At 44.1% G+C, this 17,555-nt stretch overlaps 6 protein-coding genes across 6 annotated transcripts; 3 read left to right on the top strand and 3 right to left on the bottom strand.

Annotated features, from left to right (window-relative positions):
• Window positions 1-470: 470 nt before the first annotated feature.
• On the top strand, window positions 471-1,221 carry EAF02_001420 (uncharacterized protein; the record flags this gene model as incomplete). The annotated part of the gene is made up of 3 exons (XM_038897468.1): window positions 471-654; window positions 714-1,100; window positions 1,136-1,221. Exons 1-3 carry the CDS (start codon window positions 621-623, stop codon window positions 1,219-1,221), a joined length of 507 nt encoding a protein of 168 aa, XP_038762443.1. The 5' UTR covers window positions 471-620.
• Window positions 1,222-1,663: 442 nt separating this feature from the next.
• On the bottom strand, window positions 1,664-6,822 carry EAF02_001419 (uncharacterized protein; the record flags this gene model as incomplete). The annotated part of the gene is made up of 2 exons (XM_038897467.1): window positions 1,664-6,593; window positions 6,641-6,822. The coding sequence occupies 2 exons, from the start codon at window positions 6,820-6,822 to the stop codon at window positions 1,664-1,666; spliced, it is 5,112 nt and encodes a 1,703-aa protein (XP_038762442.1).
• Window positions 6,823-7,181: 359 nt separating this feature from the next.
• On the top strand, window positions 7,182-8,699 carry EAF02_001418 (uncharacterized protein; the record flags this gene model as incomplete). The annotated part of the gene is made up of 1 exon (XM_038897466.1): window positions 7,182-8,699. The coding sequence occupies one exon, from the start codon at window positions 7,182-7,184 to the stop codon at window positions 8,697-8,699; it is 1,518 nt and encodes a 505-aa protein (XP_038762441.1).
• Window positions 8,700-8,870: 171 nt separating this feature from the next.
• Window positions 8,871-11,754, bottom strand: EAF02_001417 (uncharacterized protein; the record flags this gene model as incomplete). Its single annotated transcript, XM_038897465.1, has 10 exons — window positions 8,871-10,244; window positions 10,295-10,392; window positions 10,448-10,778; window positions 10,823-10,939; window positions 10,993-11,246; window positions 11,298-11,429; window positions 11,486-11,505; window positions 11,576-11,585; window positions 11,640-11,680; window positions 11,738-11,754. The coding sequence occupies 10 exons, from the start codon at window positions 11,752-11,754 to the stop codon at window positions 8,871-8,873; spliced, it is 2,394 nt and encodes a 797-aa protein (XP_038762440.1).
• A 2,167-nt stretch (window positions 11,755-13,921) lies between these two features.
• On the bottom strand, window positions 13,922-14,549 carry EAF02_001416 (uncharacterized protein; the record flags this gene model as incomplete). Its single annotated transcript, XM_038897464.1, has 3 exons — window positions 13,922-14,203; window positions 14,262-14,359; window positions 14,525-14,549. 3 exons carry the CDS (start codon window positions 14,547-14,549, stop codon window positions 13,922-13,924), a joined length of 405 nt encoding a protein of 134 aa, XP_038762439.1.
• A 1,184-nt stretch (window positions 14,550-15,733) lies between these two features.
• Window positions 15,734-16,620, top strand: EAF02_001415 (uncharacterized protein). Its single transcript, XM_038897463.1, has 3 exons — window positions 15,734-15,858; window positions 15,958-16,095; window positions 16,154-16,620. Exons 1-3 carry the CDS (start codon window positions 15,849-15,851, stop codon window positions 16,315-16,317), a joined length of 312 nt encoding a protein of 103 aa, XP_038762438.1. The 5' UTR covers window positions 15,734-15,848; the 3' UTR covers window positions 16,318-16,620.
• The last annotated feature ends 935 nt before the right edge of the window (window positions 16,621-17,555 follow it).

Raw genomic sequence — 17,555 nt, 5'->3', positions numbered from 1 at the left:
TCACCTCTCGTCTATCACAGCCTCTGGCTCTTCGATCCTACCCCCAAATCACCATCCTTATCATTTTCCAGAGTTTATTAACCTATTTACAATGATCGGGTAGTATCAGCCCTGTTTTTGATAGTGAACTTAAACGCGTTGAGGATTTCTCGACGATATGATTGCTGTAGTGAAGGATCTTACCTGCATGGGACACAGCCCACAGCACTGCAGGATGAAGAGATCGGGTCCAGAATCATGCATTTCAATATCTATATCAAAGTCATCTTCCAAGCGTAACGTTATCATATCTCCATTTTGATCTTTGATTTATCTCTCGTTACTTTCATACCTATGTTTTTCTTGGAGTTTCTTAGCTGTACTTCTCTTGTTCACTGTAAGGTTTTTATCTCTTCTTACAGTCTTTTTCCAAGAGTTTTTTTTCTCTAGAATGCGTTTCATTGTTCACGGCTGCGTGTATATTGGCAGTTTGAGATGCAGCATCCACAACTGCCGCTGCTTCTTCTAGTCAGACTGCTCAACAAACACACAAGCAATCCTCTAGCCCAACTATATCAACGACATTTGCTCCAACTGGCTTCACAAATGCGTCATCTGGAGCATGTGCAAGTGTTTCAGCAATGATCCGTCAATCTCCAGATAAGATCACATTTAGTTGACCATGAACGCAAATAATTCAGACTAACTTTGCGTAGATGAACCTATTGTTGCAGCATCGACCGCTCTAGAATGCCTTAAATCAGTTTCATTGAATGTCAATAGGTCCATCTCATTCATTGGGTTCATCGAACCTGATTTACAATTTCAAAGTACATTGTCCTACTTAAAGAATCCGCCTCAGGGATGGCTTTTCCCAGGGTTCGATGTCCTGGGTGGGCTGACAGAAATGAAAGCACTTCTCTTTTCCGGGGAACATAAAGCTCAGTGGGATTTTGAAAGGGATATCTGGTCTCTAGTCAACATTCTCCCCCATGACTTTCATTTCAATTTGCTCTTACCACTCATTAGCTCTGTATTCAAATTTGCCGTTTGGGGAGGATCATTAGTATCAGTTTCTTCCCATGAACTGAGTTTACCAAAAGTTTTCTTCAAAAGTCTGTGTATGTTATTAGTTCTTCAAAAACATTGCTGGTAGATCAATATTTGACCTCGATCGAACCACCAAAGCCAAGAAGGCTACTTTTACATAAGCATTGGAAGTGCGGTCACTGCGCAAGTTAATGGCGGGGCTACTTGCGTGAGAGAGGCCTGGTGGATGCTAGTAATGACGGCTGCTGTGGGAGCCTTATTAGCTTGAAAGAGCCCATGATACATAGATGTTTAAGCATTTTATCTTCTTGTCTTCCACAACTACCTTTCTTTTTCTCACATTGGTTTTCTTCTACCGCCTCATAAGGTATTTGGCTACCAGGCTCAATTTATATAATTTTATCACATAACACCACATACTATTAGGCCCCAGAGTTTGTTGTACAATATAATCAGGTGAATTACAAAACAGTTCAAAATCTAGAATTTGACTTCACGAGAAAGGCATGATCAGCTTTGGTTAAGTAAATTCTATTCCATTTCATCATAATATACCAATACACTTTTCACATTATGCCTTCGATAGAACGCCAAATAAGAAACCCTAGCAACCTCCAACTCCCTAGATTAGTACTCAATCCTCCATGTCCTCATCCTCATTCTTTCCCGTTGGCACTTGAGTAAGAACGTCAAAAGCTCCAGTGCCGACCTTGCTCATCCTTCCTATCACAATCCTACTACTTGGGTTGGCCAGGTCATCCCAATCACACTCTGCGACTGCATCCGCCAAGAAACCAACGGTTGTTTCGAAACTCATCTTCATGAAAGGACTGACACTGCCCTTCATTCCATTTCGGTTAAACGGACTGAAGCCACCACCTCTGGTCATGTAGTCTGCAATCAGATTCAAATGGCGCATATCTACGGCGATAGCGTGACCATGGAAAACGCTGTGCAACTCCTGAACGATGGTTGATCGACAAGCCTCCACACCATAATTCTCAAGCATTGCGGCGATGTCATTGGTCGAGATCTTGTTGGGGTTGATAAATGCGGCATAATTTTGCATTGCCTTAAGGTTAACACCCTCGGTATGAACCACTGGTATCTTAACCATCTTTCCTGTCTTAGAATCCTTGACTTCGTTATCCCCATCATAGGTACATGATCCAATGCCTGGAATATGCTGGATGAGGCAAGATCGAAGAGCTTCTTCAACAATAGAAAGCATGAGAACCTTAGGAACGTCGGCATCATATTCGAGGCTAACATCGCACCACTCTGCATTGTCCTGGTCGAAGCGGAAACGAGTGATGTCTTCGCATCGCTTCTTGACTTGGGCTTCGAGCTCCTCAGACGCAGCGGTTGTCTTGCGCTTTTTACGTTCTCCATTCTCGTCATCACCTTCATCTTCATCATCACTTTGTGGTGCACGTGGACTACCCCCAATGCCCTCGTCTTCCATGTCTTCAACATCTTCGGGCTCGGCATTTTGTGCTTGAACCGCATCATCTTCATCGTCGTTTGCAGCATAACTGACAGCTTCAGAGCGGTTTGCTTTCTGCTTGTCATTGGTTGCATCATCATCACCATCGCCATCTTCGTCATCTTCGCCCATTTCTCTCTCTGCATCTGGTCTAGCCTCTTCTATAGTACCGACAGATTTTCCAATTTCCGGTACCGCAGCGGTGTTTGCTTTACCAGCCTTTTCAACCTTCTTTCGTCCTAGAGCCTTGCGTGTAAGATGTTGAAGTTTTGATGTAAACCTTCGTTGCAGTGTGAAAAGAACATCATCGACGTCAATGGCGTAGGTTTCACAGTACTCCTTTGAAGGGAAGAGCTTGATGTGAATATCATAGATCTTAGCTTGCTGGAAAGCTACTCCACGACCAATTCGCTCCTTGACTGTAGCCCAATCCAATACCTCAGCCAATGAAAGAATACTTATGGACTTGGCGAATTTTTCACATTCATCAGGCGTAAGCTCTTCGTTGAGTGTCAAAGTCATGGATGGCGTTGAAATATGATTACTTGCCGTCATGACAATTTCACGAAGACGTGGAATACCGAGTGTGACGTTCTTAGAAGAGTGACCAGCCAAATGGAAAGTGTTGAGTGTCATCTGTGTGGACGGTTCACCTACAGATTGGCCGGCAACAATACCGACGGCCTCACCAGGTTCAACGACAGACTTCAAGTATTTGGCAACGAGAACGGGTTCCAAAGCTTTCCTTGGTCCGACACCGTCTGGATGATCCTTGTCCTTAACCATACCATCTGGGTTGGTCTTCATGTAGTTCGTCAAAGTCTCAAAATATTTCTCAGATGTTGCGTATCCATATTTTCCAGGGTTGTATTCGGAGAGAACCGGATCTGGGCCATTGAGATCATTTGCTTTCGCATGCTTCAAGGCTTTCTTCATACGTTTAATGATTGTTTCCTTCTCTTCAAAAATAGTATCATAGCGAGGGTCGCCATAGTTCAACTGAGCAAGCTCCGACATGAGATTCTGCAACAAGAACTTGAAATCGGTCAAATGCTTCTGCTTGGTCACATCGAGTCCATCTTCACCGTAGATAAATTGAATCATTGATCCGTCGGAATCTCGTACGGACGTGTCATACTCGACCTTAAGACCCTCCATACCCTTGATCAAACATCTTTGTAGATATCCGGATCTCGAAGTTTTGACTGCTGTATCAATCAAACCCTCTCTACCAGCCATTGCGTGGAAGTAGTATTCTTGTGGCCGAATTCCAGTCAAGAAACGATTGACAATATAACCTCCCGCTCTAATGTGGGTGTCGAATGGCTTGAAGCAAGGAAGAGATTTTCCGCTCACCATCAACGGTACTCTACGTCCTTCCAAGACTTGTTGTCCCAAATTACAAGAGATAAGATTGGCGTTGACAGAACTACCCTTGGCTCCAGAAACTGTCATATTCTGCATCTGGTTGTGTGGGAATTGCTTGACCAAACCTTGGGGAAGGCATGCATTAGTAATAGAGGTAGAAAGCTTTCCGGCGCGAGCGTTCATCAGCGCATCTAGACCTGCTTGTTTAGAATCGTCTCTCATGACATCCTCCAATCTGTTGAGCAGCTCTTGATCTGTTTCGGTAGGTTTTTGGTCTTCGAGAGAGACGTACTTGGCAGCCACCTCAAGACCAATCTTACTAGCATCTGACAAAGTCTCAATACGTGTTTTCTCACCTTCGGGGGTGAGCCTGAGATCATCCATTCCGCAAGTGAAAGCCCTCATATGGAGATACTTAGTCAGTAAACGACCAAGAATACTGAGAAGCTTTCCAGCTGTGGCAGGGCCATAGACCTCATGAACAGAGTGGATGAGACCACCTCCAGCAGGACCGATCTGGGCTTTGTCCAGAATTCCAGTAATGAACTCACCGCCCTTAAAAAGTACAACACCTTCCTCTGAATCCGCACCCCATCGATCAGCTGGAGTTTGTGTTTTTCCTGTAAGAGATATTGGGGCGCAATTGAGAGGTGTGATATTTTTTAATATTGTTGTGATGACTTGCTTTCCAGTCCAGCGTGCGACAGGTTTAATGATTGCAGGTGGCACAGTCTCTATACGTTCGCCTACAATGTGTCCACTTTCTGGGCGAATGCAATTGTAGATAAGTTGTTGATAGGTAGCTCGATCAAAGTATGTATCTTTGTTACACATCCAAACGGAAACGGAAATATGATCTTGAATCAAACCTCTTAAAGGTTTACCAGCGGTTGCACTCAGATATTGGTGATCAGTGTCAGCAATCTGTAGCGCTTCTGCGCGAGCAACTTCGGTTTGTGGGAAATGCATGTTCATTTCGTCTCCATCGAAATCAGCGTTGTAGGTATTACAGTTGGCGTAGTGCATGCGAATTGTCTTCTCTCCTGGAAGTACTCTGGCTCTATGACCCATAATCGAGGGCTTGTGCAGAGTTGGTTGACGATTCATGAGCACAACATCTCCGTTGGTAAGATGTCGATAAACTTTCTTGTTGCGAGCACCGCTAGCTCCATTACTGGACGATGCAAGCAACTGATTCGCTAGTGCCATTCTTTCGTCCTGTGTCTTTGAGCGTAGATTGATAACTTGCCCATTCTCGTTTTCAATTGCAGCAGCACCAGGCCATTTGTCAACACCATTAATTACTGCTTGCTGCATTTCCTTGAAGTTGTGGCTTGTGACAGGTTCTGGGTATGTGAGTTTCTTGGCGAAAACAGGAGGAACACCGATTTCGTTTGTTTCGATATTTGGATCTGGAGAGATGACGGAACGAGCAGCAAAGTTGACACGTTTACCCATCATATTCTTTCTGAAAAGACCTTCCTTTTTCTCCAATTTTTGCTTGATTCCATCTTCGTTCTTCTTTCCAGCTGCACCTTGGATAGGATTTCGATCTCTATCGATCAAGGAGTTGACAGCGTCCTGCATTGAACAGCACGCTTCTTGGAGGTCAAAGAAATCTCTCTTTCTCAATGTTTGGCTTTGCGACGGCCTATCGGGATTCTGGATATCGAGGTAAATTTGGTTCACAGTATCAGCACTCTTCAAAATCTGCTTGTACAGTGAATTTTGTTGTGCTTCGGCAATTTCGCCATCGCCTGTCTTCGCTTCGGGGCGGTATCTATTTGGAGGGACAAGAAGTGTTTGTAGAAAGAACATATCTGCTTTAACCGCGGATGGCTTCTTGGCGGATGATCGGGAATTGTAAACAAGGGATAGAATCTCTTGCTCTTTTTCGAACAGCAATGTCAATGATGCTTTGACTTCCATAGCATCGACATATCGCTGTGGTAGTGGTGCGACTCGAGGTTTAGAGCTTGGAGTCGCAGAGCCATCCATGACTACATCCCCATCCACATCAAGGCTCTCGCCTTCGCCTTCCTCCTCATCCTCGTTGGATTCCAAGTCGATATCTGCAATACCTTCGTCGCCATCCCGATCTTTCTTCTCGCCATGAACCAATTGAACGGCATTCACAGCTCGATAGCTGCCTTGAGCCATCTTGGCCTTATCCTTGACACTCAAAGACTTCTCAAAAATCTTTACATATCGGTCCTTGCGGTAAGTTGGAGATATACCTTGACAGTTTCCACATAACCTTCCTGCAGTTATTGCTTTCATAAAGCTCTTAACTACAACTCGGCGTGCTTCAGCCACACCTTCATGCTTTTCCCTTCTCCATTCCCATCCAGAGGCCTTAGCGGCCTTGAGCTCCTTTTTGACAAATGCAAGTCGTCTTCGAATGACACTGTCGACGGAAGACTCGTCGTCCGAATCACTAGCAGGCTCTTCTCCTTCCTTTGGCTGAGCAACTTCGATATTTTCAATCTCCTCGGCGGCGCTCAGCAGACCCTGTTGAATCAGGCGCAACTTGCAAACGTATCGATTGACCTCCTTGCGCGACATTCTAAACTGATGACAATACTTGCATTTTGATCGCAATAATCGCAAAACTTGGTCCATAAAAGTTGGGTGGTAAACAGGTGCGGGTAGGTCGATATGGCCTGCATGACCCGGGCAGGAAAAGGAACTGAGATTACATGTCGTGCAGCTTTCTAATGTTAGTATTCTATGCAATTGAATGGACATATTGCTTACTTATTGTCACCCCATGCGCCTAAGGCTGGATCGTAAAGACCTCCTGGAACTGGGTGAAGAAGACTGTCAAAAGTAACAGGATTCTCTATCCTCTTTACAGAGAGAGATTTAATCTCAACCGTGGAAAGAAATGCAAAGTCAACGCTCTCAATGGCTGACGGAACTGGCTGTGAGATATTCATTGTGATTGGCAGTTAACGCTAAAGCAGGAATACTGCCATAGGTTGTGGGATTAGATTGGAAATTTGCGATTCCGTAGAGTTCGCAAGTTGAAGCTTCAATGTAGATACAAAAAAAAGTTCCTTTCGTCGGGGAAACTTTTTTTCGCCGGCCCCTGGTGCTGATAAGGCAGCACGATAACCCCATCTGTTGATCACGTGCTTGCTAAAGTTCTAGGTTTTTGGTACGGCCAGGCAAAGCTTCCTCATGATTCGCGTGTGAGCACTTAACGATTACGATACTTCAGGATCACCAACTTGGTGTGTGTGCGCCACATATCTCTTTTCTAATACACAATTGACAAACATATATTTTTGACAACATGGATCGAGGGAAAGCCTCTCCAATTTTGGCACCTCGACATGATTCTTCCAGCCGTGTTGGCAAGCCAGAGTCTGCTGCCGAGAAGCTCGCATCTCTAAAAGCTAGAGTCGCAGCTGCAGTCGGTGGTAGCAAGGCAAAGGGTGGGTTAAATGTCGGTTTACATCCTATGCTTGCGAAAGGAGGTTTGAATGTCGATCTCCACCCAGCACTGCAAGACCTTGGACAATACAAGCCCTCAAAATCAACTGCGCCCAAGTTCGCAACCAGCATCGGAAATGCTCGCCCTCAACAAGAAAAGGCGACGGCGAAGCCTAGGAAACAACTCGATATTTCGGGGCCTTCGACGGAAGAGATTCGCAACAATCCATACTTTGATATGAGCCTAGGTGGGCAAACAGCAACGCCAAAGAATCGACACTCGAGACAACTAGTTTTCAACCAGAAGGGGAAGTATATAGCACAAGCGAATGCGCTTCGAAGACAGGCTGCCCTAGAGGCTATGAAAAAGCGTATCGCCGAGTCTTCGCGAAAGATTGGTATTGACGAGGATATCGATACCGAGAAGAAATTCCTTGTTGAAGCACCGCCAGAGATCGAATGGTGGGATGAAGGCCTGGTAGATGGCAAGAATTATGACGATATTTCGAATCCAAAGACTCTCAAAATCGGCACCCCAGACTCAATTATTACAGAATATGTTCAGCATCCCGTTTTACTTGAACCGCCTCAGGAAAAGAATGCGCCTGCGCCTAAACCTATGTTCCTGACCGCGAAAGAACAAGCCAAACTACGGAGACAGCGTCGAATGGCTGAATTGAAGGAACAGCAAGCAAAGATTAGACTTGGATTAGAGCCCGCGCCGCCTCCAAAGGTCAAGAAGGGAAATCTTATGCGTGTATTAGGAGAAGAAGCTGTCAAGGATCCAACCGCAGTCGAAGCTCGTGTCAACCGAGAAATTGCAGATCGACACCAGAAACATGTCGAGACGAACCAAGATCGAAAGTTGACAAAAGAACAGAGACACGAGAAACTGGCTGCAAATCAGGAGAAGGATGCCGCAAAGGGCATTCATGCTTTAGTATTTAAGATTGGGAGCCTTGCGAATGGTAGTCACAGATTCAAAATCGCCAAAAACGCAGAACAGCATGCTCTCACAGGCATCTGTATTCTACATCCAAGATTCAATCTGGTAGTTGTCGAGGGTGGCGAGCATAGTATCAGGCAATATAAAAAACTAATGATGCAACGAATAGACTGGACTGAAAACTCACCCACACGAATCAAGGAGGGTACAAAAGCAGATGCATTGCAAGATTGGTTGAAGGCAGAAGATGAGAAAGGAGAGTTGAAGGATATGACGCTGAACAAATGCCAATTAGTCTGGGAAGGAGAGCAGAAGTCTAGAGCATTCAGGAAGTGGCAAAGTAAGGTGTGCGAGACAGATAGTGCAGCTCGAGATGCCTTGACAAGGTCAAAAATGGACAGCTTTTGGACTGTGGCGAAGAGCATGAATTAGAAGTAATGGCCGTAGTTATAACTTTTCATTATTAGAGCCCTACCCCAGAATTAGATACCAAATGAACCAATTTATCTTCCTTTCTTGGGCCACAAAGCTGCCATTGCTATCTTACAATCATGATGCATATCCTTTCCTATCGTCAATAGATAACTATCCATCAAAGTCTACCTACGCATCTAACTGCATCAACGACGCCTCCATTTCATCATCATCCATGCCATACTCATCTTTTTTAACTGTTTGCTCGTTGCCATTCTTGATGCCATCCATTGGGTCGCCCTTTCCACCACCTCTCAATGCTTGAAGCGTCTCTTCATACTGCTTCTCCTTGAATTTCTCCAGATCCTGCAAGCTCCACGTGCTGATTCCCTCCTGATCCTTGGCCTTGAATGGCTGTGCCATATTCCGTAAAAATTTCTTCGCACTTCCTACCGCCATATCCGTACTCAGATTGACTTCACTATCGAGAATCGCCTGGTTGATCCATTTTGGCAATTGAGTTCGTTTCTTCAAGAATCGACGATCGGCCAACACCATGATTCCGTAATCATCTTTCCCTCTAAGAACACGTCCCAAACATTGGGCTGCATGTCTCATGGCATCGAAGGATAGGAAGTCATTCTCTCTGATCCGGTATGTTTCACGGAGGAACTCTAATCGCGCTTTCAAGATTCGAGATTCGGTATACTGGAATGGTACTCCAATACATAGCACAGTGCGTCCGTATTGGTGGTCGAAGTCGATACCCTCACTGACTTTTCCACGAGCGACACAAAGAAGGATAGCTCCTCGTCCGTTACAGCACGCCGTGCGATAGGTCTCTAGTGCTAGAGATGTTTCTTGTGCATCAGGAGTTTCCACGAGAATGAGCTTGTATTTCCAAACCTCATCTAAGATGCCCATTCCTTGCCACATACTAATTATCGACTCCATGTATAAGTAGGATGGGAAGAAAACGACCATGCCATCCGGAGTGAGCTTAGACATCTCTGTTAGTAAATTGCCGTAATTACGGACAACAGCAGGCTCATTTCGAACTTGGAATCCCGAAGAAATCGCAACCTGGTCAGATCCTCTTGTGACAATCATAGGCAAAAAAGAGCGTCGAGCGAGAGTCATGGGGTAAGACTCCTGAACAACGCACTCAAAATTGAGCATTTTAGGATACATTTCGAGTGGAGAAATGGTACCTGACGTAATAATTACGGAGCTGAAACGCTCAAAGACGGGCTTGATTGCTATCGCGGCATCAAGACAGGTGAAGTGAAGAACAGGATTGGGAACTTCGGCGGTATCAGACTCATAAGGCTCAAGTATAAGAAGAAATCCCTTTTCATATGTCGCTACGAGGGTGGCAAAAGTTGCAACCTCCTGAAGTGGCTGATAATCCTCAATGTTAGTAAGTTCCAAAGTCCGCACAAGAGATGTTAGACGTTCTGCGCAAAATCTAAGCGGCTTCTTCTCGATATATGTGTACTCTTTTAGATGAGCTAAGAAAGATGCCGGTGTCTCCGAAATAACTTGCCGGACTTTCATTCGTGTCTTCTTAAGATTAGCCGCTAGCTTTTTGATGTGGCTATAGCTTTACTTACCTTGAGGTATTCGATAAAGCGTTTCAGAAAAACGACAAAATGCTCAGCTCTCCGAATATTTCCCGGGACAGCTTCCTTGAGGAGATCATCTGGTAAAGCTAGAAAGATGTGAGTGACCACGCATTTTTGGTGTGAGATAGAATACAAACGAACCAGGATTTGACATGAAGGCATCTTCTGCTCGAGCTTCGTCAGCACCGCGTAGTCCCTCGACCAACTTGGCGTATTCATCCTTGAGTTTTTCTGAATCGCTATCCCTTAAGTCTGAAATCCTGCTTTCGAGATTCATTGCTCCACGAGTGGCCCTTCGAAGCGAGTCATCCGTGATATCAGTACTTAAGGATTCGATGCACACGTTATCAATATTGTGTGCTTCGTCAAATACGACTATGCAATCCTTTGACAGCTCTTTAGAAACTCTCTCGGCAATTTTGGGGTCGAGTAAGTAATGGTACGAGTAAATGATCACGTTGCAGAAGGACATCTAGTTCCATTAGTTACTGAAGCTGCAAAGACATTACCACTCACCATTCGCCTGGAGGTAAAGTATGGGCATTGTTTGTGTTCCTCGCCATATCTCATTATCCCATCTAACGTCCATACTCCATTTGGTATAAGATTATGTGGTTCGAGGAGGTCCAGGTTCTATTATAGACGCGTCAATACGATGCTGATCAACATGGCAACGAAAAACCTACATCATGATAAATGCACACCGGTACATCTTCACCCCTCTCCTTCTTCTCTTTCACAAATCCAGCAGTCAAACTTCGACAGCGAGCATCCACAACAGCACCACTCTTCTCCCGCTTCACAGAAGGATGAAGACATAAATTTTTACGACTAGTCAATCCCAATCCACGAAAATCTTCCTGGTGTCCGAGTTGTTCCGCCCTATATTTCATAAGAGCTTTCAATTCTGCCAACGCTTTTTCAATTTCGGACATAGTACCTAAGCACTCATTAGCATGTCTCCTTCATCTTCAGGATTGGGTTGTATCACGTGAGCAGTAAATGAGTTTCCGATGCTCTGGGTAGTATTGTTGATACGCAACGATCAAAGACAGCAGTGAGATAGTCTTTCCAGTACCCGAAGGCATCTCCAAAACGCAATGGCCGCCGGCATCAAGCGTTCCTGTCAAACGTATCAGCAACGGATGATCTTACGGTGAGTAGGTAGGGGCAAAATACTTTTCAGATCGCACATATAGCTGATTTAACATCATACATTAGCATCGAACGCTCTTTCTGGTGTAAACTGCAGCCAAGTGAATAACATACGCATATTGTTCTATATAACAAATCAGAATTTGGACTCAGTATCAAGATCATCTTGGATGCCTACCTGGATATATCCTAGGATATGGAAAGAGCACTGGCAAATCACTGGTTCATCTATCAGTTCAAATGATACTTTTCCCTATCAGTTTAACAAACACATACTCAATATTGAACTTCATTTTGAAGAGGCAGCCCTGTTGGTGCTGTTGATGTTGCTGATTAACAATGGCTGTATTTGAGGTTGAAGTAAAATAACCTTCTTGTAAGGCGTAGGGCTGGCTCAAAAGCGGCACCGCATCCGTGCTGTTACTTCAGGCCAGTTGGAGAAGCAGCATTTCATACCAACTCAACGCGACGTTTAGTACTATTTTACTATCTGAACATTCTGGGGCATGCTTTGGTTTTTATAAATTGCGTTTTTACTTTTACTTTGTGGAAAGGAAAGATTCACCAAAAGTCTTTCTTTCTTCTTCTTGAACAATGACCGTAACTGCCTACATGGGACACCGACGAACCGAACCTTTGATGTAGACTCTTCGACGCGTCTTGGTGAATTATCCATCAATATTCATTGCCTTCACTGCTTCAATCTCTAGGAACGGAACATATATTCACGTTTATCATTTGACTGCTCCATACTTTAAACGGTATGATCTTTCAATTCTCGATGACTCACAATTCAAAGCCTCTTCTCATGCTCACTGTTCAAAGTATACCTAATCACACTTCTCCCAGCTTCAGATACCTAAATCCTCATAAATGTAAAGATTACCTCAAAGCTTGCTTTGCTTGTGAGGTCCAAACGCAAGGGTGAAGTGATATTTTTCCTGGGAGATTGTAAATATGTGGCGTATGTTTGGAGGAGCAGGCTCTGCAACATGTTATTCCTGAGATAGTGCTGTTCACCGCTACCCTCTAATGGAGGAGGAGAACAGTAACCTGCGATTGGTGTCCTCGAGGAGCATTGAAGGTGCATAGATTAGGTACGCTTGGTCTGTTCAAAATGTAAATTAAATGGTGACATTGTTATGGCTAAATGCATTCTTTATCTCAATTCATTGATTTCTATCAAATTCATTTCTTTCGAAGTTCCAGAAGATAGAGATAAATCACAACGTTGTTTCATGCACATTAGTGGTACGGATATCATGGAGGTTTGGGTGTAGAAATCTGAAGAGATCCCTTTACAGAACTGATTGAATACGAGCTGCTTGGTAGTGGGACGGGGGAGAATGAGGGAGGAACAACAGATACATCACAGGCTCCCAAGTCTTCAAGAAGAATGTTTAACATAGTATCTGAAGCAAGCTATAGGTCCTTTGCTTTCCAGATGGTTTGGAAACCGGTTGCGAAATAAATAGGTATAATTCAAAGAGAAAGGATACAGCTGGACATTTCATAGTAAAATAATTGCGCTTTACACAGTTACAAAGGGATAAAATTCCCCGACGCTGCTGATCTGAGACAGCAAAATTTGCATCAAGGGTGATGAACCAGGGGATAAAAGATAGCTTCAAGCTTTCAGAAATCTTGATGACGATTTGGTCAACAGTTCATAGTAGCTTTAACAGTAGAGGTGGAAAGGCATATAAGTCATGTGGGGAGTAGTGAGGAAGAAGAGGGCGAAAGAAAATCCTGAGGTGAGGCCATTGTCTTGACATTGCATGAGGGAAAGGTGCTGCTATGTAGCTACATGTAACATTTGGAGCATGTTTGGTTTGTGATGGGTATATTCTACCAGCAGACGGAATTGCGGATGTGGAGGAAGTAAGAGTTACTAGTAGAAGGGGGGTAAATAATAAATACTAAGTAGTCTATTCGAGGGATAAGTTCCAAGGGCATACATCCACAGATGGATGATCGTCGACCATATAATTAAGTAGCGTACATGCAAGAAGAGACATGCACAACAAAAGGGAAAGACAACATATTTGAGGGCTTAAGACGAGCCACTAGTTTGGTCCGGATACGCGCAGTCTATTGTAGAGCAGAGTCACTTTGGTCACAATTGCAGCTGTGTCTGGATTAGGTGGGTGTTGCTCCAAACAATAGAACAAATCACGATATTCACAGTGATAGATAAGAGGATATTTGTTTGAAAGATTGATAACTAATCGTAATTGTTATCTGTTGTCATTAGCTCAGCGCACCGTCGCTGGCTGAATAATGTACAGCCTGTAAGAACGCAGGTCCCCCATAAAATGAAAATGAACTCCATGCCGTAAAACCCTTGTAAGATACCCCCAAAGCATTATCATCCACCCCGATCCATCGCCAGTGTCAATCGACCTAAAGCCGATGCGCTTTCAAGCTGAAGACATCGAGAAGTCAAGAAAGAAACCAAATTTAACCACGCTCACCACGGAGACGACGGGCGAGTTGGATATCCTTAGATTGGATGGTGACACGCTTGGCGTGGATGGCACACAAGTTGGTGTCTTCGAAGAGGGAGACGAGGTAAGCCTCAACGGACTCTTGGAGAGCACCGATGGCGGAAGATTGGAAACGGAGGTCGGACTTGAAATCTTGAGCGATTTCACGAACGAGACGTTGGAAAGGGAGCTTTCGGATCAAGAGCTCAGTCGACTTTTGGTAACGACGGATCTCACGGAGAGCGACAGTTCCTGGCTTATATCTGAAAGGAATTAGTGATTGTTGGAGCAATCAACAGCAAATGAGTAATTACCCTGTGGGGCTTCTTGACACCTCCGGTAGAAGGGGCGCTCTTACGGGCAGCCTTGGAAGCAAGTTGCTTTCTTGGTGCCTTACCACCAGTGGATTTACCTATAAAGTATTAGCAACGATGCTCAAGTTGTGATGTTGTTGTGGCGAAGTGGAGGAGTCACGTTGTTGCAAATGGCGATCGGTCGCAAACGTGAAATATTGCGACCGACGCGACAAAGAGGTAATGATTGAAGGGTAATGGAGAGGATGAGGATAATAACTTACGGGCAGTTTGCTTTGTACGAGCCATTGTTGATACTTCTAATGGATAATTTGATGGAGTTCTTTTATGGTTGTTGTGGGTTGATGAAGTGGATATTGAAGTGGTGGTTGTATGATGTAGAAGAAAAGAGATGGAAATGGGCGATGGCGATTATTTGTATCCGAAAGTACGCTAGTGAGTGATTGATTTGGCTGTGCTTTTGTGGAAAAAACCACGCTAGTGTAATCTGTAGGAAAGGAAGGAGCTTTGAGTTGTTCAAATCGCTTGAAAAAAGAACTTTTGTTTTTTAAAGTAAACCGACCAATGAGAATTCAACTTGCATTTTTTAAAGCGGTACAAAGTGGATTGATTTTGAAAACAAGGATCTCATCATGCAACTACCCAGTCAAGTGCAAGCGGATGGTGAATATACTGGGGAAAGATCCGAAAGAAGGATGGAGGAATGGAAGAGGAACAGGTATTAGGTGTAAGTATTGTGTGGCATGGCATTTGGATTTGAATTTGGATATGGATTTGGGAGTGCTGTTACACCCTGTACTATACAATAAAAGGCAAATGGAAGTTACTACTGCTCGATACGACTACTAGATACTACTGGTTTCATCCTGCTGGTAAATGCTTACCATTCATCATCTTTCAAGAAAAGAACAACGATGCCGCAACAAATTGGTGAATGGACACTCTACCGTGCTTGCAAGCCTTTGTGTTACACCCCTGAGTTTCAACCTAATGTGACGATCTCAGCAGTGACTCAACGCCGATAATGAGTGGGTGAAAAGCCATTCTGGATGGAACTGAATTGTATTTCCTCGTCCACCTGTGAATGCTTGGTGAAGATAATCCGGTACTCCTCTTCTCTGCCTACCTACCTATCTTAGTGGTTGCTATCAATACATACATACATACATACATGTGACTGTACCTACCGACCCCATGAAGCATAAAACCCTTTCCTCATCCGTAATCAAGCACCTGCCCATTAGGTTCTAACTTCTAACTTCCACCTAATTTCACAGCCTTATTGCATTGATCAATTAATCCGGCATTCTGACCTTCTCAATCCAACCAATCATAATTTCAATCCGTGCTTACCAAGCTTGCTCTGGCCTGTTGTTGATGTTGAACCGATTGGTGTTAGCGCGTTTTTAACTTAGCGTGGTGATGCGGAAGGGGCCTTAGTGCATCTTTTCATAAGAACTACAGAACTTCTTCCCAAGTACCAATTCTTATTATCTCCATATTCTATTCCACAACGCCATTCCAAATTTCAAACAACCAAATACCAATACCCCAAACACAATCTCCTTTTAATAACCCACATTCATCATGACTGGACGTAAGTATCTTCCCTGTCCTTGCCTTACCTCACCTCCATTCAATTGGATTCATTCCTTCCTCTCGTCGCGTTCAATTTACTAACGCGTCTTCTTTACAGGCGGAAAGGGTGGCAAGGGTCTCGGAAAGGGTGGCGCTAAGCGTCATCGCAAGATTTTGAGAGACAACATCCAAGGCATAACTAAGCCAGCTATTAGACGTCTCGCACGTCGTGGTGGTGTCAAGCGTATCTCAGCCAGTAAGTTACCAGTTCGCACATCTCGTCACACGAATATACATCTAACATTCTCACTTAGTGATCTACGAAGAGACCCGTGGTGTTCTGAAGAGCTTCTTGGAGGGTGTTATCCGCGACGCTGTCACATACACTGAGCACGCGAAGAGAAAGACTGTCACATCCCTCGACGTTGTCTACGCACTCAAGCGCCAAGGACGTACTCTCTACGGTTTCGGTGGTTAAACGGTTGCATATTTACGGTTCTTTTCTACGTCTTTATGAATTTTCTTCCTCGGCTTGTTGTGTCGGAAGATGGGTGTGTTACGGAAATGGGTCTTTGCTTTCAGGTGTTTATTGTATCATAAGGATATTGGGGTATTCCGGCATGGTTGGTCCATGAGATAATCAAAACCATCAAAACACAATTCTTGATCTTCATATATCTGTTCCAACTCGTGATGGTGTTTCTGTACGCGTCTTTCGGTGTTATTGTTGTTTCTTGGCATTAAATGTGAATGACGTGCCATCCTTGGGTGGTACCACTTTTCTTCCTCTCCAACGTCTTTCGTGTCACCGCCTTCCTGCATTTTATGTCCTCCATATAACTCACCTTTGCTATTTTTATTTTCATCATGCTTATTTGCCTTTATGACAACTGATGTTCTCGAATAATATGATGGTATCTAGTACGTTCATCTGAGTTCTTCAATAGTATGAGGTCAGCTTCATCATGTCCTCTGGCTACTACGTGGATTGATTATTCTCAATTGCTTTCAATCATTTGTTCTCTTGAGATGATAGTATGTAGATCACCGTGCTACTGGCCATGAATCCGACACTGTCTGGATCCTCCCATACCGTACAGTGATGCTGTTTCAATTTGAAACGGTCTTTACATGTGTGTTATCTGATCTACAGTTTCTCGTTGAAATTTGCAATACACCCGCTTTACCATCTCTGGCAGTAGATATAAACTTCATCGGTGACCCTGATTCCCCGTTGAAACAATATAAATGTCTGCTTCGGTAGCAGCGGATGGCCTTCTCATGCCTGGTTCATCTCTGTTTGTTTGCCCTTGAGCCGCTCTGTTTTCCGACATGCACGTGGAGAGAACTTGAATTTAGCTTGTGACGGAGGCACTTTGTTTGGGTTGAGCGATTGGCACCTTCATAGTCTGTTCTACACTGGACAAACTTGACTTGTGGATTTATCTTCACACAGGACACTGTAGCCTCTAATGTCGTCATTTGTTTTTATATCTGGGGCCTACCGGCATAACTCCAACTAAGTGTTCCAAATATCAGGTCTACATTTAACCGATTATGAAGTCTTTGTTCCGCGTTCTGAATATTCTCCCCTCGAACTCGTTCCATCTTTACAAATGAATATGCAGGATTGAAGTATTGAAAAGGCTACTAAGGTTGAGTATTTTAACTTGTCATTCGGGATATACCAAACAGGAGTTCGCTGAATACAGAGTC

Source organism: Botrytis sinoallii, assembly GCF_014898435.1.
Source record: "Botrytis sinoallii strain Bc 23 chromosome Unknown BSIN_002, whole genome shotgun sequence".
NCBI lineage: Eukaryota > Fungi > Ascomycota > Leotiomycetes > Helotiales > Sclerotiniaceae > Botrytis > Botrytis sinoallii.
This window is presented reverse-complemented; position numbering and strand designations above follow the sequence as displayed.